General features: G+C 39.7%; 1 protein-coding gene across 18 annotated transcripts in view; it reads left to right on the top strand.

Moving 5' to 3' along the window:
* Positions 1 to 25,215, top strand: part of dlg2 (discs, large homolog 2 (Drosophila)) — a 222,527-nt gene that overhangs the window by 195,075 nt on the left and 2,237 nt on the right. For 9 of the 18 annotated variants that reach the window (XM_030069235.1, XM_030069238.1, XM_030069233.1 and 6 more), the window contains 13 exons: positions 2,966 to 3,122; positions 6,785 to 6,887; positions 8,600 to 8,644; positions 13,177 to 13,291; positions 13,849 to 14,049; positions 14,540 to 14,615; positions 17,418 to 17,514; positions 20,180 to 20,230; positions 20,898 to 20,999; positions 22,653 to 22,676; positions 23,634 to 23,806; positions 24,186 to 24,295; positions 24,412 to 24,503. In XM_030069235.1, coding sequence (XP_029925095.1) covers positions 2,966 to 3,122; positions 6,785 to 6,887; positions 8,600 to 8,644; positions 13,177 to 13,291; positions 13,849 to 14,049; positions 14,540 to 14,615; positions 17,418 to 17,514; positions 20,180 to 20,230; positions 20,898 to 20,999; positions 22,653 to 22,676; positions 23,634 to 23,806; positions 24,186 to 24,295; positions 24,412 to 24,503 — 1,346 coding nt within the window. The remainder of the gene's footprint in view (positions 1 to 2,965; positions 3,123 to 6,784; positions 6,888 to 8,599; positions 8,645 to 13,176; positions 13,292 to 13,848; positions 14,050 to 14,539; positions 14,616 to 17,417; positions 17,515 to 20,179; positions 20,231 to 20,897; positions 21,000 to 22,652; positions 22,677 to 23,633; positions 23,807 to 24,185; positions 24,296 to 24,411; positions 24,504 to 25,215) is intronic. The other 9 variants (XM_030069240.1, XM_030069236.1, XM_030069234.1 and 6 more) reach the window with 5 other exon arrangements.

Raw genomic sequence — 25,215 nt, 5'->3', positions numbered from 1 at the left:
AGGACATTCCTCCCCCTTCAGCTACTACAGCTTGTTTTGTATATATAGGGAACACAGAGCTATTGTTTCTTCTTTTTTTTCTTACATTTCTATGTGTGTAGTTTGTTCATTTTTGTGCTTTCTATACTGCTTTGGCTTAAAAAATATAAGGAACTGGATACTGATGAACAATGGATGTTGGCTTTATCTATTCAAAAGGAGCTTCTGTAAAAAAATAAAAAATAAAAAAAAAAGCACCACCTATAATTCTTAATCTATTTTAATTCATGCGGGTAACATACTGCGAGTCTCCAAGTAGAAAAGTTAGGAAGGTTCACCAGAAAGCCAACATGTCTAAACAGTGGTAGGTAAATTATGATGACCTATAAATCCTCAACCACTAGCTGTCAGCGTCTCCAGAAGTGTGGCACTACTACTGGGACAAGATCACACCACAGAGTTTAATTTTCAATTTTAAATATCAATTAGACATGGTGATTGTTGAAAAGGTTGTTTCCATTATTAACAGTTTTCTCATTACTTGCACAAGTGTTTTTCTGTTAAACCCCCTACCGTAAGTGCAGTGAGCCTCGGTGACATTTGCACATAAAAATCATTGTTAGGTTCAGCAATGACACACCATGGATCACCAAAGGCGCTAAAGGTCATAAACTACATAAATAAACAAAAAACACCAGTCAACAAAACACTTTTGTGTTGTACTGTTTATTCATCAGGAAATCCCATTTTTTAAACACAAGCACTCAGTTTCCTTTTTCCCCAACACGAGCCGAGCGATGCAGCATGCTCTGTGGCCATTTTCAAAGACGATGACATCATCTTTCCATGTCAGGATCAGCTGTGGCATCTTTCAGTGAGTCACCGGATCTACAGCTCCATCCATAGACTTTGATCACATCCTCCCTCACTGTCGAGTTTACCCTTATCTTAACTCTCATCCATAGGGTTACATATTATATACAGAAGGCATACCTATAGATGGACGGTTGTTGAGTAGATGATTGTTTCAGGTTTTCTTGTTTTGTCTTCTGTGTTCTTTCCCTGACTGCCAAGACTCGTGGAGCTAGGTGCAGCTGGAACTGAACACAGTTAATGAACTTTACGCTCTTCAAACGCTTCATTTTTTTGTACGTTATTAGTCACAGCTTATTAGTTTTTAATATCCAGCGAATGAGTTCTACAATCAATTATGCATCTACCACAGAGTGCTGCTTCAATTTCCAGTGTGGACCATAATATGAGAATAAGCATACTTACAAACACAGCCGCAGTATTCCACTGGGGGGGGAAAGTGTATTTTCCAATGATAATCTATCTTGGGTTATGATCAATTTTGCTCACAGACGGTACGCTATGTATGTTGTACAAATGAGGGAGAAAATTCTCTCCATATTGAGTCTCTTGTGCCTTTTGCATGAATGCGTTCTTCAGCTGCCCCAAAGCAGCTTTCTACAAACTCCTCCGATATCTATTTATAACTCTGACAAAATGTCAATTCAGTCTGTAGGGCATCTAAATCACGTTGGTGCGTAATCAAAAGATGTTTTTAAGTCATTAAACTTGCAGGGTTTCAAGTGTGCTTGATAATGGCAGTGCTGAGATGGAATCCGTGTGATCACTATTTTGCTATACATGCCTTAATTTATGCAAATATACAAACTGCCTCTTGTGGGAAGCTGATTTTACTCTGCTAAATTTAAAGCTGAAATTTATAGAGAGGGTGACTTCACTAATATCAAATTAAGTAATAGTTCCCTCTAAAATATACCTACACAATCTTGGCTAATGTAGTAGAGATTAGTGTCTTTTCCTTTGACAGAGAATTCTGTAGGAGGCCGACTTTGTGAAATGTTGACAACATCTGGGTTGATTTTCTTAGAACGTACATGTAGTTTTGCAGTTCTGTGCCGAAGTCCCTAGTCTGTGCTTTACTTAAAAAAGCACAGGCTAAAAACAATTGGCCGCCTATGGAGAGCACATAATTAGAACCTCCAGGGCACAGGCAGAAATTAAGTCAATTTTCAACAGCTTTGCTCAAAAAAGCCTCGAGGAAAATGGCTTGCAGTGACTGATGATCGGGCCATGCTTCACCATGCACCTGTAGTTGATGCATTTATCAGCAGATGGCAGTATGTTTCCAAAGATAGAAGATGACGTTCATGATGAGATTACTCGTGCGATCGGTTCTCCTTGGGAACGGTAAAATTTTCTTGCTGTGATGCATTGAACAGGATTACTGAAACATGTTGTGGTGAGGCAGTGCTTTAAATCAGAAGTTCTTATAATTGGGTCCAGGGACCCTCAGGGTTCACTGAGGGGGCTCCAGAGACATTATCACTTTTTAAGAATGTATAAGAATGACTATTCACTTTTCCCCACGGTTATCTTCCCGCATACTGTTGCCCACAGTGTAGACACTTCCACAATTCAATATTAAACAAGAAAAATCTCCACAAATGGATTCCTGGCACAAAATCCTATCAAATGTGACCAAATGTGCATCAGTTTGGGGGTCTGTAACACGTTTGCGAACCCCTGCTTGAAATGAACAGCAACCACTACAACCTAGTGGGAGTTGGTGTTCTTAAATATATGTGTGCATGCATGCAACATATCCCCTGCCTTTGCATGTATCTGAGTGTGTGTGTGTGTGTGTGTGTGTGTGTAAGAGAGAAAAACAGAGAGAGAGAAAGAGAGAGAGAGAGACAAAGCAAGCATGTACGAGTGTGTGACGAGGTTCCTCTTCCATCAGAATTGGGGACAAGTGATCCTAAGTAGAGCACCAATCCCCTAGTGGAGCTCCAGCAATCTTTCTGCTCCGTTGCCTGAGCCGAGCAACACACAGGCTTGTGTCGGTGCAGTTTGCGAGTGTTGTCCACCTCTCCGTCCACCCTCCTCCACCCCCGAAGATGCTGAGACCTTCCGACTCCCCTGAGCTGATGTACTATCTGACCTGTCTGTACAGGGAACCCAGGAAGGTCGTGCTCCACAAAGGCTCCACGGGCCTGGGCTTCAACATCGTGGGCGGCGAGGACGGCGAGGGAATCTTCGTCTCCTTCATCCTGGCAGGAGGGCCGGCTGACCTGAGCGGAGAGCTGCGGCGAGGCGACCAGATCCTATCGGTTAGTGCGCACCAGCCACCTAAGCCCCATTTTATCAAAATACACACCCATGTTGAAAGAGATTTAGGTGGATTTGTGAATGAGGTTATAAGCCACGCGTCATAACCTTAGATTAAAAGGCACCACCCTGATTGTATTTCATCATCTAAAGTTTGGTTGTGTTCCACTGATCTATAACGTTCGATTATAGATCGGTGGTGTGTTCTCGTGTGTTCTAGAAATGAGTGTTCTCGATGTTTCTTAACTCAAAACACATTTATTTTACTATGGCATAGCAAACAGATTTTAGAAACCGAATGTTATGTTTAACTGTCTCATGCCTAACATACTGAGAATTTTTATTTCAAAGGTTAAAAAAAAAGAAAAAAAACAAGACAAGACAAAACAAACCAGAACAGGATTTGAACCAGGGTCCCAACCTGCCATTACAGATTGAGCTTAAAAATGATGAACTCCTGTTAGACCTACTGTATATACTAAGAGTCTATTAAATGGCAAATGCAACAGTCTTACTAACCGGGATTAATTTTCAGTGTCAAACTCACAGAGTCTGGTCTTTCTTTTCATTTTCCTAGCAAATAATCATTATAATATTACTCTAATATTCCCATAGCAAATAGCAGGTTTCCGTGGTTCATAAGACTTTGGATTTTCTTTAGCCCCTGTGATTTTGCTCAAATATTTCTATAAATAGTCCTGTTGTAATTTTTACTCACAGGTTATAGTTTTGGAATTAAGCCACATTTGGACCTGTAATGTAATTGTGGCCAACATTTGGTTATGAAAGAACAGCATTATGTTGGGGGTAAAAAAAAAAAAAAAAAAAGATGCACTTATTTTTGTGGGCCTTTTCATTACATTAAGGCCTATACTGTTCCAAACGAACCGAACATACTTATGTAAACATTTTGCAGTTAATGTCGACCAAATTGGTCTCTTACATCATCTAATCACCTCTTGCTTTTAAGGTGGTGCAACACTAAAGTTTATTATCCATGAAAAACGAAACCTAGGGAATCATTCTTGTTTACAGATTACATGCTGCCCTTCTGGGAATTTGTCAGCTCTATTCATTTGAAGACGTGGTACGACATAGAATGACTTTGGTTGTATTGTAATTGTATCTGGGTAGGCTTTCATTATGTCAAATGATGAAATTTTGCTGCAAAAAATGTCAGGGTAAAAAAGAGAAAAAGCCTAATTAGATGATTTAGCCTGGCTTACTAGGCTTAGAATTAGCACTGCCAGTTGTTTTATCCCAATATTCTATACCGGTAGAGCATGTAAACACACGTACTTGTGTAAAACATTTGCCTGCAAGCAGAAAGGATAGTAATGGTCATGAGGCATACTGTATTTTATTGGTGTGCCATGTACAGCGTTCAGCTTTGAACCTTTTTGTCATAGAACCCCCCCAAAAAACAGTAGGTAAATACACATTGCTGCCTATGTGGTCAGTTGGCATGCTTCAAATTGCACCTTATATTAATAAAACACTTCATTTAATCAGCTAGGCTCCTCACGTCAAATGTTGCTCTGTTGCAACTTAGAGTCTGGCTGCACAGTCACAGAAAAAAAACATGACCTGAATTTTTCAGCCACACTGGTCATGAGTGCAGGATAACAAAAAAACTATCTGGGTAGAATCTTTTTTGACAGCAGACCAGGATCATAAACAGACAACACAGTGGGCAGTAGATGACAGGAAGTGATTGTTCTGCCTCATTATAGCTAATTGTAATCGTTGGCCTCCCACGCTAATGCCACACTGTGCAACAGATTAGACTGTCTCGTTTTATTACAGCCTTGTGGCATGCTATGGCCAGAAGACTGTTAAATCAACCTGGCACTGTCTGCTGGTTAATTTCAGTCCAATCAGCACCTCAGTCTACCTTGATGAAAGCAGGCAGTTAACATTCCAACGGTGGCCTGGTTTTGAGGTCTAAGAATAACTTGCTCTGTCTCTTCCCCACCTATGCGCTCCTTTCCCTCTCTCCTTGGTACGCTCACCATGTTCACATCCCGCATGCCTCATATTGCTTTTACACCGGTGGCTATTTGGTCTGTTGCCGTGTCACTGGTGTCGCACTGTCATTGGTGATTTATTCCCAACAGCATGCTACACCAAATGTTACACAGGGAGCTTAGCCAACATCTTGTCAGAGATAACAAGTGTTGGGCAACTTACTCAGTAAATGTAATGGGTTACTCATGACTTATCTCGCAATTTAAAAAGTATTCACGGTACTTTTCTAATAACTCAACTGGAAAAGTAATTAGATATATTAGGTGTTACATTACTTTCCATTTAGCCATTAACAACAATCTAAACGACAGTATTGGCGTGATGTTATACAGCCCAATAGCCTAGTGCTAACTATCTTTCATTTTTAAGCTATACTCAAAAACCAAACTATACAACAGCTATGTGAAATGATGTCTTAAGTAAGTGCCTTTACACTGCCGCATTTGAAAAATTGTTAAATTGACGTTTCAGTTCAGCGACCTTCCTCAGAATCGCACTGAATGAATTGACGTGAATGAGTAGAACAAAGTAAACCTCCTGACCGCATCAGAACTGAGGCTCCGTTGAGGGTTAATAAAGCCAAGAAATCAACAAAGCTGCACATTATTCCAGCAAATAGTCTAAATTAAAACAAAACAATAAAAGTAAAGTAAATGGAGTACTTCCCATGGCTAAAAGTAAGTGTTTGTAGCTGTATGTGTGTTACATATCCTGCCCATATTAAACCAAACAGGGATCAGGACAAAAAGTACTGCAGTAAGGGATATGTAATGTGGAATGATAGCTGTAATGTAATAACTAATTTAGGACACTGCTGTTTATTATAATGTTACAACCCAAAGGTTGATGGAAAAGTTACTTCCAAAATTTCATCCCATTCATTAAAGCACTAGAAAGAACAAGGAAAGTGAAACAAAGAAAGTGAAGAGGGAGAGTGATCAAAACTAGGCAAGTAGTAATGTCCTCTTTTCAACAGAAAGCAAAGGTGTTTATGGGAAATGTGAGAAACACTAGCGCTAACAATGCCACTGTTGGAAGATGAAGGCTACCAATCACCTCAGTGATGGTCTTGTTGTTTACGGTAATTATGCCAAGATCTCTCAATTTGACAAATACCGATGTTTAAAATTGCTAAATAAAACACCTTCAATACTATATCTGCAAAAAAAACAGGTTAAACACAGTCCAGTCGTCTGATCTCACAGTTCAGTTCAATTTTTAGACGTCCAAGTTCAATTAGTGTGACGTCAACTGTTCATGGAAACATCCGTTCTTCATCTCAGTCGGATACATTTATCTGGAAAAGCAAAAAAATAAATAAAAATAAAAATAAAAATATGAGCCCCAGCTAAACACTCAAAGAAGTCCCAGTGAAAATCTGAAGTATATGTGTTACTCAACTTGTTTTTGATGTATCTGAACCATGGGCACTATGATGGCTTTGTGTTTAATAAGTTGAGAATTTTTGCATTTCATGTATCTGAAGTGACAGTCAAGTCCAGGTCATCCGGCAGGCAGGTCATTCTCTCTCACTCTCCCTCTCTCTCTCTCTCATCTGTCCAGTGTGATCTGTATTCTGTACAATAAAGGAGACAATCCCCCAAAATCATCCTTTGAAATTGTCTTGTCAAAACAGGTAAATGGCATTGACCTACGAGGAGCCACGCATGAACAAGCAGCGGCAGCACTGAAAGGAGCAGGACAAATGGTCACCATCATTGCCCAGTACAGACCAGAAGGTGAGTCAGCCCAAACAAGCAGCAAATACACCAAGTCCATGGCAACAGTGTCTTGTTGCACAGCAGAAACATGCATTTTTAGTGACCCATCCTTGAGTGCAGTGCCTAATAAACAAAATCAAAGGAAATATAAGTCTTCATAGATTTAGCTTTGTATATTTAGATATGTCAAAACTGTGCACTAAGCGTCAAAGTCAAGCAGGGATCAGTGGAATCCTGATATTGGTGATTGTAGTCTTTCTCCTTGGGGTTGGGTCGGAGGTGTCAGGTCATGTCGCATTTCCCATGTGCTTTGGCTTGTTCAAATCCCAGCGTTTTTGTTGACCTTCACTACACCTCAATTGATTTGAGGGTTTATGGTGGACTCAGGATAATCCAGCACTGGGTGGATGATTACATGACTCTCTTATGGATGGGATTTGAGTTAAGGTCACTGATGTTTCAAAGTAAAATTAAACGACACTCCTTTGCCACTATGGGTTAGACTTTCCCCTGTCCAGTTTCCCATTCACCTTCATGACAAGAGTCAATGAAGAGTCAATCTTAGAGTCATGCAACAACAAAAAAAAAACTCACCTTGCCATACAGAAAGAATGTTAGATTTGGATTATTAGACCTCAAAAATAGGTAGCTGGAGTATTAATCTGCAAGGAGAGGGCGAGTGCCCTGCTGCTTTCATTGAGATGTTAGTGGAACCTGTCGGTGATTCGGTGGTACTGGTCCAGCAGAGTGCAGGTCTTTTGGATTGTCTCTGTCTTTGCCATCTGCAGAGGTTGCAGTTAACATTTGAAATGTAGCCCTTTCTGGATACTGAGGTCATGCCCAATGGTACAAATTGTATCTCTTTTCCACAGCCTCCATGGAAATTGATGCATAATAGGGATACTATCAGATTCAACAAACAACAAAATTACTATGAATCTGAGTTAATTTGGTTTGGGGTCCTTTGTATTTTAACATAGACATATAAATGCTTATAATATCGTGTGGGACATGTTCACACTAACTCAAAACTTCTCAGTACCCGTTGACAACCCTCCACTGTAGTTGCCCTTTAGTGAATCAGACAGCTTTGATTGGTGACATGCCTCCTCTCATTAAGGTCAACAGTAGCAGTGTCCAGGGCTGTGGAGGTAGTGACTAATGGTCAGAGACTTCTCTTTGTCACAAGAGTATCAAACTCAAAAGCTCAAACCAGCCAGGCCCTTGTACCAGGGTCTGTAGTGTGGATTGCTCAAAAATATCTAAATTAGGGTCAATCTCTTCCAAATCCTTAACCTAACAGTCCAAAAGACAAAGGCATTTTTTCTTGAGCTGAGTTTTTTGTTATTAATTTGATTTATTAACATTGGACAAGTGCTGCTAGCCTGAGGACACTTATCCAACTGTAAAAAAAAAAAATCCAGGAGATTTTGGGACCAAATTTTACAGACCAGAAACTCAGACTAAGATTTTCTCTGTCAAATGAGGAGACTCTTCAGAAGCATGCCAGATATCAGAAGAAACAGAATTTGACTTGTCATAATGTTCAATCTACAAGCACTAACACAACCATAGAACCCCTCCTTAGACATGGGAATTTTGCAGCCAGATTCAGGTTCATTTAGCGGTGGACTTGGATTACATTTGTCCATACCGTGTTTCAGTCTGAGGTGGAGCTGGAGTCTACAACCCTCTGGGACTAACAACTGCTCTCTTTTCTTACCCATCAGAACTTGCTCTATGCTCACCACGACGGGTCCCTTCTCCAGCACCAGGTTTGTGCCAATGGCACCAGTGGCTGCTCTGAGCATTAGCATCATTCACCAGGACTTAGCTAAGGGAGAGTCACTGAGTGAATGCAATCACAGACAGTCTATTCACCCTTGTCCACTGGGTGTATGACCCATGACCCTGTCCCTCCCAATCTCTTCCTAATATTTTACTCGCACTTCTCACTTAACGGCACACCCACTTGCACACCCCCTTCACTATCCCTTGTGTTTCATTTGCTCCCACGTCTTGACCCTGTGCCTTGAACGTCTTTAAAAAATGTTCTTTCTTCTTCCCCTTTTAAAATGTATTTGAAAAGATGTGCTGTTCAACCCACCTCTGATGTATTTTTTGAAGGAAGTTAAAATATGAAGAAGAGGGCTGTTGGAAACTAAGGAAGGATGCTGATATTAAATTACATTGTTACCATAATGTCACTTGATTCATCGCCTGGCAAGCCATCATGGTCACATGAGTGATGCAACAAAGTGCACTTTTTTATAAGGCATTTATTTATATTTATTGCACTGTTTAGTTGAACAGATCACCATTTCACATCTGAACATATGACAGTCAAAAACCCTTGTCACTTTGGCTGATTTCTAATTTTATTAGAGCCCAACACCTTCTGCCAAAAAGGTATTTCTCCTTTGGTACTTCATACTGTCCTGCACCATTATTGTTGGTAGAAGTGAATTGCTGTAGGCCGTAATTAAATAATTTATGTCAAATGATTGTTCATCAAAGGCCCAGAGTCAAAGCTGATCATCTAAGTGGGACTTATTTTTCGATAATGATCAGCTCACGGCTGAGCCCCAAATGTAGTATTAAACGGCTGCATGCTGAAAGCCATTTGACCTGCCATTCAACATGAAATATTATTGTGAAATTATTTTATTACTATCTGCAGTAACTTACATACTTCTGCCAAAAAATCATCCTTCAGGACAGTCTGCAGTAACCAAAAAGTGACATTGTAACAAATTACATAAAGATAGTTAAATTCAGTGTAGAGTTTTAATTGTACCACAAGGCAAAATTTAGTTTAGAAGCACTGTTGAAAGAAAGCTACAGATAAAGGCAGCTGACTCTGGCACATTAAGGGTTAAAACATCTGTGATGAAACTTACCGATGCCGTAACCAGTGCAAAGAAGCTTAAATGGGCCCAAAAAAGTCACATTACAGTTTAGTACTCGTCATTTTCAATTACTACTGGTAATGGAACTTAGAACGTCTAAATTATACACGTTTTACCGTATGAGGTAAAGAAGAATAGATAACTGAATTTGTCCTGAGATGTGTTCAAGGCCAATGATAAGGACCTTGTTTTGTTTGAATATATGAATAAATGTTCACTTTTATTCTGCAAATTCTTTGACAGATAAACTAGATTAGGTCAGGCTAAAATGGCTTCAGCAACACAATGTTCATGCATCTCTAGATAATAATAACCTTGACATCTCATTGGAAAGCTACAACATTTGCTCAGTGACATTGGAAAAAATGTTTTCTACTATGTGGCCACGATTGAGAAAGCTGACAATTCAGGTAAAGCATAGTATAAAATGTAAAGTTGTTAAGATGTGTGATTGATCAGCTAGAAGAAAGAGTTAAGGTTAGGGTTAGATGTTTCCGTTTGGTTTTTTTTTCCCTCATTGGTGTTGCTTCATTTTTTGGTCACTTAAGACGGGATAAAGATGATTGGTTGCACTATGTGATCAAACAAAGATCAAGAATGTGTCGGGTGCTCTTAGAAACAGGGAAAACAGAGTACCCAAGAGGTCGATCCAGGCAATGCAAATATCAGGAAATATGACAGCAAGGAAGGAAATATTAAAATGCCACTAGAAGGTTTTTAAAAGCCAAAGACCTTCAGTGGTCAAAACCTCTTCATTTTTTAAAAAATAATTTAGACAATACCTTAAAGGCTTTTTAATATTCCCTTCCTTGTTGTCATATTTCCCGATATTTGGAGTGCCTGGACTTTGGTAAGCTACTGGTAAGCTGTTTTTCCAGTCTTAAGACCCTGTTTCCAGTCAGTATCTAACCGGATACAGCCTTTGTACAAGTGTTGTGAAAGAAACCCATCATCCTTGAGAACCTGGTGCAGAAGATGCAGTGAACCACGTGTAAATGACCACAAACGTATATGAACTTAACCGAGAGACCAGATACTGTGAAGGGGAGAAGCCACCTCTTGCAGCCCTATGTCTGAAGTCATGCTTGTGACTGCTGAAAGTTTTTATGTTTTGGGTAAAAAAAACGAGGTCTGGACCTCAGTGCCCTCAGTGGCTGTGAGTCCAAGTCATCAGAGAAATGCCCAGTCATTAGAGAATGTTAGGAATGTAAGATCGTGCCTGTGCTTTACTTATATTGTGTCAGTGCTAGTAACTCGTGCTGCCACTTTACTCATAATCATGGCCATGCACTCATTTTTTTTTTTTTTTTTTTTTTTTTTCTGGTAGACTTAACTAACCAGAAGCTTCCTCTATAATTTGTTGAAGAGTACTTACTCAAAACCATCTCAAATCTGTGGTCTTGTAGTCTCCATAATAACAATGTACATTGTGCATGATGACCATTTTCCATAAGTCTTCAATCACATATATGGAGTAAAGACAATCTTTATTTCCAATCTCCAAAACAAAGATGCATCCCCAAAACAATATTAGATGTTGTTCCAGAATAATAATTCTGCCTAGCTCTTATAGCATCTCACCTTTCCCCAGCAAAAATTATGACTTTTCACAAAACAAGCATACTGAAATTTCAGTTACTGGAGGAAAATAAAAACAGCAGCTTATTTATGAGTGAGCAGATGATCAGATATGTATAAAATGTAGTAGTTCAGTTTCAGAAGGGCATTATTGTTTACTAGATTGGTAAACAACCCAACCAGCCAAGGGTTTTGAAACAGTTATTCTTCTTGACACATTCATTCTGACTTGTCCCCACCCCTGCACTTCCCATGACCAACCAGAGGGAAGAGAGACATTTTCCTTTCACTACTTAGTGCTGCACCAGGCGTAGTCACAGTATTGGACTGTATGTAAAGACTAGAGAGAAGGAGCAGTGGAGAGACTGAGAGAAAGAAGACAACATTAGAGGACACAGCAGAAAAGTGAACATGCAGAAAGGTATGTGAGTCTGATTGTAGAGAAAGATGGATTGGAAAATTAGGGATCAAGCAGGGACAGAGAATTAAAGAGCAAAATGATGCAGAGATCCGCATGCTACAGCTAAATTTTGAATGAGTCTTTTGTTGGAAAATCATCTACCCTCTATGAGAAGTTATATTCTTATTGCATAGCCTCCTTGGCTTAGATGTATATGCTCAGACAGCTTGCTATTTTTGTCTTTTAGCCTGTCTTAGGGGTGGATGAAGGAGGAAAACACTGTAATAGACATGAAATTCTGGCGTCATTTTGGTAGAGAAATTACAAGTGGGGCAGCTTGTAGAGAATTACTCATTAAAGCCAAGGTTTTCATGGATACCATGTTTGAAGAAGTTCAGAAAAACCCTAAACAGCAACAAAACATCTAGTGTTTTCATATAAAGTCCTATGGATGTTTGTCTTTTTTGCCCTACTTTCACAAACACATGTTGTGCAATGAGTGGTGCAGTGGCTGGTTATGTGGCAGAACATGTCATGTCTCTTTACTGGTTTCTATCTCCTTTAAGTGACAGATTAGCCAGTCATGCCTAAAGTTCTCAGCACTTTCACCCTCATAGTAACTGCACTGTCAGGAAAAGCATACTTGTCAAAGGAGGGACAGGTTTTCACATCCTGACATCCTCTTTTGCTTTGCCAAGAGAAATTCAGTTCATGGCTTCATTGATTGGACACTTCAGGGGTCATGCTAAGTGCATGAGTGTAAACAGAGGAGAGTGATGTGCAGGACAGTGTTGTGTGGGAACGTAATGCCGGAGGCTTGTGGGTACATCTGTGCATGGCAAAAGTCTTGAAGTTCGGATGAATCACTCAGTATCCTGTCTAATTGTATTAATGTATTTAGTTTTCTTAATATTTTGTCCAACTGTCCAGTAGCTATATTGCTCAGCTGTGTCATTTCTGTATGAAATTTCAGCTTTGGGCAGGAATTTCTGTATTTGAGTTGAGCACTTGGAATGCACAAGTGACAATGATAATCAAATGATCAGTGGCAGCAACTAATAAGACAATGTTTAAAGTTGCAGTTCAACAAAATTGCAAAGAAGCAGTGAGAAGATATTTCACATTATGCTTGCTGTAACTTAGTAGGGTCATTGTTCCTTATTTTAAAGTGTGAGCATGTGAATTTGTATTTAGACATTTCTCAGAGGCATACTTTTTTGTCTTTATCATCATTCCCTTTAAGTATATTATGATGAAGAACATGCTTGCCTAAGATTTCAAATGAAATTTTTCCCTTAACGTGGGCACTAAGTTTCAGTTCTGTCGTATCCTTATGTTGAACTCCCTTTTCCCAGGATTTAATGGAGTCTGAATCCAGACCTAGTTGTCAGTGTTAATCCATGCCAACCTTGTTTTGCAGAATATGGGCGTTTTGAGGCCAAAATCCATGACCTGCGGGAACAGATGATGAACCACAGCATGAGCTCAGGCTCAGGATCCCTGCGAACCAATCAGAAGAGATCGCTCTATGTTAGGTTGGTTTGTTTACATTATTACCCTAGTTATGGATGCCTAGATCACACTGCTATTTGGAAATGTGCTGGAAAAATAAAAGCCCACTCATTCCTTGAACATATGTGAATACAAATATATTATTCACTTTTTATACAGAAGTTTCAAGGGAAGAATAACGTGATTGTGAGTGAGCTGAAGGTTGTTGCAGGTGTTTGTGTTATTCAAAGCACTTAAACTCACAGTACTGGGCCCTGATTGTTAGTGCCAAATTGTGTCATGGTAAAAATGCTTCCTGGTAGGCCTCATCTTGATTTTTTCTAAGATTACTCCTCATGTGCCAGTGACATACAAAAACTAAGTTTGAGGTTTTGTAGCTGAAACAATTCGGCTGAAAAGTGTTTAAAGGAGGATTTCTTATTATAGCAACCCCCATGGACCAACATTCACTATTCCCTCTGACCTGGAAAAGCTGTGCCTTTTCTTTCTGTATTCCCAATTAGAAAAGACCTGATGTGCTTGGAATAATGACAATAAAAATTAGAAACTCAAAGTAATGGCAATAATTATGCCTAAAAAGTCTGTCTTCCCCCTACTGCAAAAGGGCACTGTTTGACTATGAGAAGTCAAAAGACAGCGGTCTCCCTAGCCAAGGGCTCAGCTTCAGGTATGGAGACATCCTCCACGTCATCAACGCCTCCGATGACGAGTGGTGGCAGGCCCGCCGGGTGACCCCACACGGGGACAGTGAGGAAATGGGTGTAATCCCCAGCAAGAGACGGTGAGTAGTGTTACAGAAACCTGTGTCTTGAGGAAATTCAGGAAATTTGTCCAGAAGGTCACGTTCTCACAGTTCTTAGCTTGAACCTTCGTAGCAGTAATGGCTCAGCCGTCTTGCAAGAAAACCTTTTCATTTATGATTTTAATTGGCATCGTCAACGGTTCAGCCTTTGCATTGGGGAAATAAATGTTTTGCTGTCATGTTAACATTTCTGTGACAACTGCAAAAGTGTCTCCATGACTATTTGCACCTTCCTCTGTCCTACACAAAGATGATCACTATATCTGTTGAAAGAGCGTATGATTATGTGTTTCTCAACAACATAGACTATACAACAGCAACTAAGGAGCACAAGAGCAACTTAGAGTAAAAGGAGTAGAGACTTTTTTTTTTTACTTGAGTTGCAGAATTTTTTTGAAGTTCAGCTCAGTGTCACCCTGAGTGACTTCCCCTCGCTGCTTAATAACTGGAATGTCTCTTTACTCGGCAGGGTTGAGAGGAAAGAGCGAGCACGTCTAAAGACAGTGAAATTCAATGCCAAACCAGGGTCAATTGATTCAAAAGGGGTAAGTGCTTTTTTGAGAGTTGTAAAATTCCAGTCATAAAAGATCTGATTTATTAGTGTAATCGGGATATGACAGAAGGCAGTTAATCTCAGTGTGATATACTCAAAGAAAGACTAACTGTAATAAGTGCCTCTGTGTGTGAATAAACCTGAATACATCTTCATTTGCTTTCCCAGATGTTAGATTTTTTTTTTTTTTTTTTTAGCTCTGCAGTATTTAGTGCAGTTTGTTAATTCCATACACAGCTTAGTTTTGACATGATTACAGATTTACTAAATAGACTGCAGTATTTCAATAGGACACATCATCATCATCATCATCCCATTTCAACATGTGTATTTGTGGATGTTATGCACTGGTTTAAATAGCTTGCCAGTTTTGTTTTCTTAAAGAGTGACTAAACTCCAATCCCAAATCTGTGTGAAGCCTGACCTCTACTGGTTAAACGTAGGGCTCGTGGATTTCAGTAACAGGTGATGTCACCACCCATCGAGAACACCTGGTGGTGACCTGATCACCTGCCACCATTCAAAAACAGGCTTCACAGAGATTTGGGCTTGATGTTTAGTTACTCTTTAATGAAAAATGACAAGGGACAGAGTCAGACCTTTCTTAATTTATGGAGCAATAACCATAACAATAATCTTAAAAAAGTTTAGGCGTTTCCCTGTTGATTTTTACCTTTCAGCTTACAGTTGAACCCTGTGATAAGATTTTCCCTGACATTTGCGGCTAATTTTAATCTTTTAATCTTACCAGACAATACCAGTGATTTTGAATGTTTGGACAATTAACTACAGTTTACCAATATTTTATATTGCAACAAAGCATTTTGCAAATCATGTGGGTGCATTAAAGAACATACAATCAAAATCCCTCCATTTCCAAATTTGATTTTTTGGTTGAAACAGCCACCTTATAATGTTCTGCCTCTGCGGCTAACAGAGTCGTCACCATTGATAAATCACATAACATAATCACAATAATTGGCTGTGTAAGGCAGATGTTTCCCTCGGTTTCACATTGGCCGGTTTCAAGTGGCACAAGTCATCAAAACACAACAGTGCTGCTGCTTTTAGGAAAACTGTTGTGAACGCTTTATTTTGGTGATGGAATGCTGGTGTGAAGAAAGTCTGAAGTTTCTGAAGGTCCATTTTCTTATGGTAGTTGAATGAATGGAAACAAATGGCTGATAAAAGGTAGGGAAAATGATACTGGAGTTCAAAAATGCAACTACTTGATTATCAGAAATGTGACACAAACATGCAAAATCACTGGTATGGTCCTTTAATTTATCCCACTGTTAACCTGCCATGAAGATCTTTCATTTTCAGATTTGTTTTTTAAAATGTGAGGTTGTTGCAGATTTATTAACCTCAGCAACTGTAAATCATACCTGGATCTACATTTTTGGGTGTATAATGTTCATTCACCGGACCCAGCTCTATGTATCAGATGTTAATCAGTGAACATGATGAACAGGCTTTGCTACAATCAGACATTTCACAGATAACTCTGAACATGAATCCCTGCACATTGTGTCTAGAAACAGATCACATATCAGCAGCATCAGTCATAATTTTGTCTTCAAATGATGACATACACCTTTCATTATTTGAAGCCTCAACCTCAGCCCCCAAAAGCTGACCTCTCATTTCTGTCACTGCATGTTTTTGGTATGCGTCCAACAGTCTTTTCTTTTACTAAAACCCAGTTTTATGTTACTTCTCTTATGCATGGTCTTGGTAACTCTTGCCTCACCTTGCTTACATTTTTTATGCCTCTGATGCAACTGTGGCACGTCAAGTAGTAATGGTACCTATTATTCTCCTAGATGGACACAGTAAGAAAGAGCTAGCCTGCAATAGTGAGGAAGTCAGTTTAACCCTTGTGACCCTCTTGGACTGTAGATGCCAAGCGAAATAATGCTAAGGATTATTGAGGCATCTCAACCATGATTTCATCTCCACAACACTTGGTAACGCTATTTTAGCTTTTACAAAGCTCTCAATTAGGCATGATAAATACGTTATGAACTAGAGTGTTACCAGATACAAAGAGACCAACAAAATGAAAAGCTAAAATTTATATTTCCTGCACTAGTGATATAAAAATATGATGTATCTGCTGGGCACCTCTGAGGGTGATATGAACACTCCCACCTCAGCTCTCCTTGTTCATTGTGGAAAGAGCCATGGCAGTAACAGCTTTGTATTTTATGCTTTCTATTGATTAAAATTAGTATCTAGTATCAGTTTGTATCTAGTTTGCTTACATGTGAATTGGCCAGAGCAAACCAATTGGCGATTGAAATGAAAACACAGATTTAGGTGATGTTGTATTACTGTATTATTGTATAACTACACAACACAGATAATGTGGGTGTTATTCTGTGGTCTTTGCTACATTCAGTGACAACATTAAAGGGTTTTCTCTGTCTTCAGTGGAGCCGGTCTTCATTACTGCACAGGAGGTGGAATGGCTCCCACATCAAAGATGGTAGCATCCTGCATGCAGTCACTTTATATGAAATTATTTTCAGGGCAGAAATAGAGTTTCATTTAAGTCATGATTTGTGTGGCTTAAAATGCAGCAAAAATATCCTCTGGAGAGGTTTCATAAACTATTAAAAGGAGTGAGATAGATTTCAGCAGCAGTGGATTTTTTTCACTTCTCTGTATCTACAGTCATGTGCCTATAACTTCTTGACGTCCCACTTTGTGCAAACAGTTGTTTTTGTCAGCATGAACGTGCCAATAGTCAGATATACCTGTTTGCCCCATGCTTTCTCTCCCTTCACAGTCATTCAGTGACAAACGTAAAAAGAATTTCATCTTTACACGAAAGTTCCCATTCTACAAGAACAAAGAGGGTGAGCAGGATGGCAGTGATTCAGACCGTAAGTAAGCTGCAGTGCACAGACACACTAAGGCTCATGGACACACACACACACACACACACACACACACACACAGACACACAGTGTAGGTCACATGTAGGCTCAACAGGGGATGCACAGGTGTGATGTTCGTCAACGATAGGGCTTTCATGGAGGCGTTTCCTGCTTTCTCCCTTGGTCGTTTCCTCTCTTTTTTTTCTCTTTCACTTTCTCTCTCTCTGTCTTTCTCTTTCTCTCTTTTGAATTACAGTCAGACAGACTCTGTGCCAAATGCTGATCAGTCACCAGGAGCAAAGTCAATTCAATGCAGTATTTCGGCATCAAGAGCCTAACCCTAACCCCTTTTCTTTAATGTGTCCCCATATGGCAGCATTACATGACCCAGTTTCCCAATGAAGCTCACTGGAGTTTCATCTCAGCCACTTGTTCTGGTGTTGTATTTGGCTCCTCCTGCTGGCTGCAGCGTGTCTGGACAGAGACAGATGGGCACTGCCCGGGCCTGCAGGGCCTCTAAATATTTCTGCAGCTCCCTCCTCTCAGTGCCTCTTACCTTTTCCTTATTTTGCGGCTGTCCTCCTTCCTGTCTTTCCTCCACTTTGGCTCTCTTTGGACGGCCATATAGGACATCCTGGGGATAGGTGATGATGGGTATGGGACAAAGACATTCCGTAAGTTGGTCCAGGAATGCTTCCTCGCCTCTACTTTCCGCTCCCCAATGAACAACACCCCCTTTCACATTTCCCGCTTGAATGTGTTTCTCAGTTTCTTTTTTCCTTTTTTTTTGTGTCAGCATTGTTGCATGCTGCATTTGGTTGGTCTGTCTTGCTTCTCGATTTTCAGTGTCTTAGCCTCTGTCACAAGGGGTGAAGCAGTTTCACAAACCTCAAAGTTCGGTACGCTCAGTGTAAAACTACCATACCTTTTTTTTTTTTTTTTTTGGCATATTAAAAGTGGACACATGAAATCCTGTCATCTGATTGACCTATAGAAAGGTGTTCTTTTAAAATATTTGAATAGTGAGAAGCCATACAAGGATTTGCAGATTTACTATTTGCCTCTGCAGCCCAAGAGCTCATTCTCTGCTTGTTCTTTATCTTCTTACATCTTACATCTTCTCAGAGATTCCTTGAGATGGAGATGATATTTTCCAATAAACAAACTTAAAAAAAACGTCCAGTGCAAGATAGCTCATAGCTGCCAGCTGGATCCACACAGCTGATGTCAGCCTATATATATCATCAAGCACATAGCCTTTATGTGGTTTAGCTTTGAGCGTATAGTTATTTTTGTTTGCCTGTTTTTTTTTTTTTCTTTTTTTATCATAAGCCACCAGAGTGGTGTGTTCGCTTGTTTATCCTTAACCTAGGGTGGCGTACCGAACAGATGTCTTTCCACCCCTGACTGACACTGATCTTCATGTTTGCATGGCGCTGACAGAAAGAACTAAATGTTCCTGTCTTACTTTACATGTGAGCATGTCAGTTTTCACCAAGTTTTTGACAAATTACATTGTCAAACCTGTCTCCACTACTGTTGTGGTGAATGAACCTTTCTGAGTTTGTGATACTTGAAGGCCTTACTGATTTACAAGAGGAGCAGATTTTTATTATTATTATTATTATTATTATTATTTTATTTTGTTATTTTGTTTAGTTTTCTGCATTTGGCACATGATGCATCAAGGGAAAAAATACACTTGTTTTTTCAGTTACCCCAAAATCAGCAGCCAGCTTTGAAACCAACTAGTAGCAGCAGCCACAAGCCATCTCATTAGTTATTTTCAGTGTCTGCCAGTTGAGATGTAGGTGACAAAACATCCCAAAAATGTAGTAGAAACACAAATTATAGTTTGGTGTTGGTGCACAGATCTTCTAAAAGTCCATAGTTTGGCTGGAGGCATATGGCTTGGTTAAGGCATTTGCCTCTCAGAGACGCGGTTACATAAATTGTGACCACATCCCACCGCATGATGTATTTCTGTTACACCTCTCTTGTAATTTCCTGCCTGACAGTGACATGTTTCCCCTGTTTTTCCCATCTCTAGAGCAATAATATGCATGGAAACATTCAGTTTTATAACGGCTGCTACAACAGTGACGTTAAGTTTATGTCCTTGGAGAGCAGATTCTTTGAAACTCATTCGGGAGAGAGAGGGATTGTTCGATCCATGTTGCACATTTCATTCTGCCTGATGGGTACAGTAGGACTGATAAAAAATGTTTTTTATGCCATATTTGGTAGCTTATGTTTATCGTGGGGACACTGGAGAGATAGATGGAGAACACTTGACTAAATAAAATAAAAGCAACAAAATCTGGTCTGTGCTAATGGTAAAGGACGGTGAGTCATGGGACCAGTTACAGCATATTTGGGAAACTCTGGCCAGATTATCATAAATGCACATAAATTAATAACAATATTTTGCCTTGTGCTATTTTTGGCTCAGATCAGATAAGCTGCAGCCAGGCATACAGCCTCTATTCATGAGGTGGTAGCAGTATCTAGTGTTATTATTTACTGCTCGACTTACTCTTGCAATGAAAAGGCAGAAACATGTACGGCATGCACTACAATGCATGTGGCCTTGCAAATGGCATGTTAATGTGGTCAGTGTTGAATTTTTGTCCCTGTGTTGTATAGTCATGTGCTGTATGTATCCCACCAGGGAGTCAAGAGGACGTGATTCTCTCATATGAACCTGTGATGCGACAAGAGAGTAAGTAGTCACACGTCACTGCTTGTCCAGTAAAAAATACCAAATAATGTTGTAATAAACTAAAAACAAAGCATATAAACAAAAGACAGGTTTTACTGTATTGAAAGTCAATGACCTGCCAGTGGAAACAGAGCCAGTACATCTGATGATGTTTTTGGACTGAAAAATGTAATATAATACTAATTTGTTACACTAATCCTTGAAAAAGAAGAAATGTGGATGTGTTTCCACCCAACATACTTGACATGTTTGCTATAGACCACATGCTTATAGTGCCCTCTTCAGGTCAGGTAGGGTAAGGCCATTCATATTTGTGGATGTCAAGTCAAGGTTATTCAAGTGTTTTTAACAAACACAAAGAGAACAATAGATGTGCAGTTTGACTTTAGTCTGTTTTTTAATGGTTAAATCATAAATGCATGCACAGAAAAGACAGATACACACACACACATACACACACACACACACACACAGATCACGTCTCTCTGCAGACTCAGGATCTAACAAGCAAACAAGAACTGCAGCAGCCTGCAGTCACTCCTCAAATACACACCAAAGAATACTCACACTACAGACGCGGTATGCAGTAACATAACATCAGCCAGCGCTGTCATGACTGGGCAAGCACCTTTTTTTCAGGAAGTGCAATTTTTGTTTTTCACTCCAGTTAATTATGCCAGACCCGTCATAATCCTTGGACCAATGAAGGACAGAATCAACGACGATCTGATATCGGAGTTTCCCGACAAGTTTGGCTCTTGTGTGCCTCGTAAGTATACAATGGAAGCAAAATCACACAAGAATTCATGTTTATTTAACAATTTAGTTTTATTTTTAGTTAGTTTATTTTAGTTTATTTTTTTGTTGTTGTTTTGTTACACACAAACATCACTATTTTCATCCCATTATCAATCTTTTATGAACCATACAGCCAATTCCAGTTAACATTTACTCCTCATCATAGCCAAATAAATATTTTAAATAACGCTATTTTGTTTATCATCATTATGTAATAGATAATATCATGGAATGGCTTGGATGAATGTGCAAAACAGGCCTCAGCATTGTTTTAGGTAGTAAAACAACAGTAGGAAAGAAAGGCCCACTGCATCATCTCATCTTCATTTGTTGTTGATTTTGGAGGCAAAATACTTCAGATAAAAAGCATGTGATCAGCGTAATCCTGCACTATGCAATTTCAGAACCTGTTAACAAACCTGAAACTAGTGTGTGCTTGTGTGTTGACTGTTTTAGACTTAAAGATACAAACCAAAACCAACTTGTGCAGAGGAGCCCATCCATTTTGCTGTTTGCAGCCCCCTTCCCTCTGCAGAAGTGGGTTGCCAGACTCAAGCTACTCCCACTTCTCTCCCTCCTGTTTCAAAGAAGCGCTCTACCCCTCCCACTCTTGAAAATTCACAGTGGCAGAATCCAGGAAACGAGGGAGCATAACAACCAAGGGAAGCGGTGGCACTAAGCCCAAAAGGCCACCCTCTGAGTCAAAAAGAGAACATGATATGAAACTTGACAAGACACCACAGTTAGCCATAAGCCTGCGGGCAGAGAGCTTAGCAAAGTTTGTCCTGGGCTGCTGTGACTTTATACCTATGGAGGGAGAGAGGAGTGGCTTTGGTAAGAGTTCACTAACATGTTGCTGCTCTCGATACCATCTAGTGGTCAGATAATATCGCACAGTGCACATTTAAGCTACCGACATATTGTTACATGACAGGTTTTAGCTGTCAGTCAGTGTTCTGTAATGAAAATACACTCAGTGTCCACTTTATCAGCTCCACCTGTGCAATCTAATGCAGTTCAGTTCAATGCAACAGCCATGCCATGAATTCTACCTTTTAACAAAGTTTATAATGTTCAGTTTTTGTGGAAAATGTGTAGATTTAATTGTGTTTACAATTGAAGTTGTAGTTTGCAGAGGTCTTGTACTGGACTACATTATATTGACAGGTGTTTCTCATTTTTTGTCGTCCGGTATTTATATACATGAGGGGGGACAGAATAGTGGAAACAGCTCTCAATAAAATGCAGTCCAGTCCAGCAGCAGCACATAACTATGAGCTCAATGCCAAACATAGAAGGGAATGAACACCTCTGTTACTGTGACAAAAAGAAATCCTGAGTATTATAGGAAGCAGAAAAGGAAACTTTATGGCACAACAGCTGGATTGGATTGGATTAGATTGTGGCCACTGGGTGTATATTTACATTTGATCCGGTGTGTTTTCATTTGTCTGCAGCTTGGTTTTGTGACAGCACACAACCCCATTATCACTCATCTTATGGAGTCGCCTCATGCTTCTCTGCATTGTCTCATGTATTTTTCTTTGCCCAGGACAGTTTTTGTTTTGCATGTTTTGATTTACCCATCTCTTTTATTTCAATTTACTCTTTAAACCATATAAAGCTGCTAACAGTTCAGGGCATCAAGGTAAGTGAGCGCATAAGCTGAGTGTCTAATTTATTTCTTCCCCTTTCTTAGAAAGTCAGTCATGAAGTGATCCCCCTCCTTCAATACTCCCACTAGAGTTATTATTCATGTAGAATCATGGTTTGGGTCTGTGAAAACTGTCACACTAGTGTTTTGTTTTTTATCAGGCTTACCTGCGTAGAAGCATTACAATAACCAGCCAGTGACCATTCTTTGAAGATATCCAATGAAATTAGCTTCAGACTCGAGCACAAAAAAACTGACAAAATTTGTTCTTGAGGATAGATAAATGGATGACATCGCTCAAGATAAGACCATGGTGACGGTCTGAGTGAGGTCGACATTGATCTTCCTTTTCACAATTTCAAAAGCACGAGGACGAGCTAATCCACTGGCTGGAAAAATGTCACTAGCAGCCAGAATGTTATTGGATGTCTTTAAAAATGCTACGTGTAGCATTTTAATATCAAATAAAGAGTCAAATTTGAGGAATCAGTCTCATTGTGATGAATAAATGAGGACAACACTTTACAGTGAGAGTACATTAAATAACATTAGTTAATGTAGTAGTAGCGATTACTTAAAGGATAGATCAGTTAATATTGTATTTAACACAAGAATCATTCGTAAATGGTTACTTAAGACATTAGTTAACTCTTTATGACAAGAAGAAACAGGGTTTGCATTCCTACCATGGTCTCATTTGTTTACTGCAATTATACCAAGATGTCACAATCAATATGACTCTTGATGATGATGATTAAAATGCTACACACAGCACCTGTCAGAGCGTTGTACTGTGTTGTGTTTTTTCGTTGTGTTTCATTGACTATCTGAAGCTCCTCAGCGAGAACTGTAGAAGGATTATGGAAAGTGTCCAGTGGTCATGTTAGGACACACCATGCCAATTTAAAAGAATAAAAAAAAAAAAAAAGTATTCTCTCTTTTGCCTCAAAGATACCACTCGGCCGAAGAGGGACTACGAGGTGGACGGACGGGACTACCACTTCGTAATGTCCAGAGAACAGATGGAGAAGGATATCCAAGAGCACAAGTTCATTGAGGCGGGACAGTATAATGATAATCTGTACGGAACAAGTGTCCAGTCAGTGAAATACGTGGCTGAAAGGGTGAGACTCATTAGCTGGCTATAAAAGCTGCACTAGGCAGTTTTGCAAGTGGCAGCGAGAGCCAACTCTTTGAAATTGGCATCAATAAACTTCACTCGTCTGTCATGCCTTGCACCAAAGGAACGAGGCATAATCTAACTTTGGTGTAAAAGCAGCAGAATTTCTTTGGGTAAATAGGACTTGTCTACAGCATCTCTGTCACCGGAGATGGAACCATTTTTTTTTTCTGTTCAAGTCCCATGTTGTGTTTTAGGCTGATAAGACTGGTATATTTTTACATCAAAATCTTGCATAATGCAGCTGTAACATTAGAACCTATTCAAGATTTGATGCTTTTACAATAAATCCCTTCTAAGTTTCCCTCCTGCGTCTGTCTCAGGGTAAACACTGCATACTGGATGTGTCTGGAAACGCCATCAAACGACTACAAGTAGCACAACTCTATCCCATTGCCATCTTCATAAAACCTAGGTCTATTGATTCGTTAATGTGAGTATTAACTTTGTTTTTGGTCACCGAATGCATGTGATACAGATGAAGTGAGAACAGGAGGCAGGGTTATGTGACGTGTCCTACCCCGTCTCTCTCTCTCTCTCTCTGCTCAGGGAGATGAACAAGAGACTGACAGAGGAGCAAGCCAAGAAGACGTTTGACAGGGCTATGAAGCTGGAGCAGGAGTTTGGCGAGTACTTCACAGGTACGACTCTAATAAGTGACAGATACAAAAGATATTGAACCATCCCTTGCAGTCCCCCCATCAAACACAATATATGAGCCCACTGTGCATGTGTTTGTTGAGGAGCTCAGACTTTCTCATAAACGGAGCGGTTCAAGGTGGGAACTCAGCAGCCCAGGCAGCTGAAGCACTGCCAAGCAGGACGGTTGATTAAACAAAAGCTTTTGATTTAAAGGCTCAGCCACTAAATTATTATAGACAAAAGGAGTGAGACTGTTTTGCTCACATGGTTTCAGTGAATCGCCGAGGCTCATGCAGGCTTAAAGTAACTGTGGGCATGTACGTAACCTAAAGTTTTAAGTTAACTCTCTGCCCACTGTGCAGTTCAGGGTTCAAGCTGTATACCGGTTTGCCAGTAATATTGGCCTTTTATGAAATATAAAACATGGCGCAATCCAATATGACACAATGTGTTTGATTACATATTTGCTGTAGTATCACCACATGTGTTTGGGAGGCCCTTAATCTGAATTGAGTCCAACAAAGCATTTATTTTAGATTCCACAGAAGTTTGCATGAATATACACTCAGCTGCCACTTTATTAGGTCCACCTGCATAATCTAATCCAATCCAATCCAGCTGTTGTTCCATAAAGTTTCCTTTTCTGCTGCCTATAATGCTCAGGTTTTCTTTTTGTCACAGTAATAGAGGTGTTCATTCACTTCTATGTTT

The sequence above is a fragment of the Myripristis murdjan genome, chromosome 14 (genome assembly GCF_902150065.1).
Source record: "Myripristis murdjan chromosome 14, fMyrMur1.1, whole genome shotgun sequence".
In the NCBI taxonomy this organism is placed as follows: Eukaryota; Metazoa; Chordata; class Actinopteri; order Holocentriformes; family Holocentridae; genus Myripristis; species Myripristis murdjan.
This window is presented reverse-complemented; position numbering and strand designations above follow the sequence as displayed.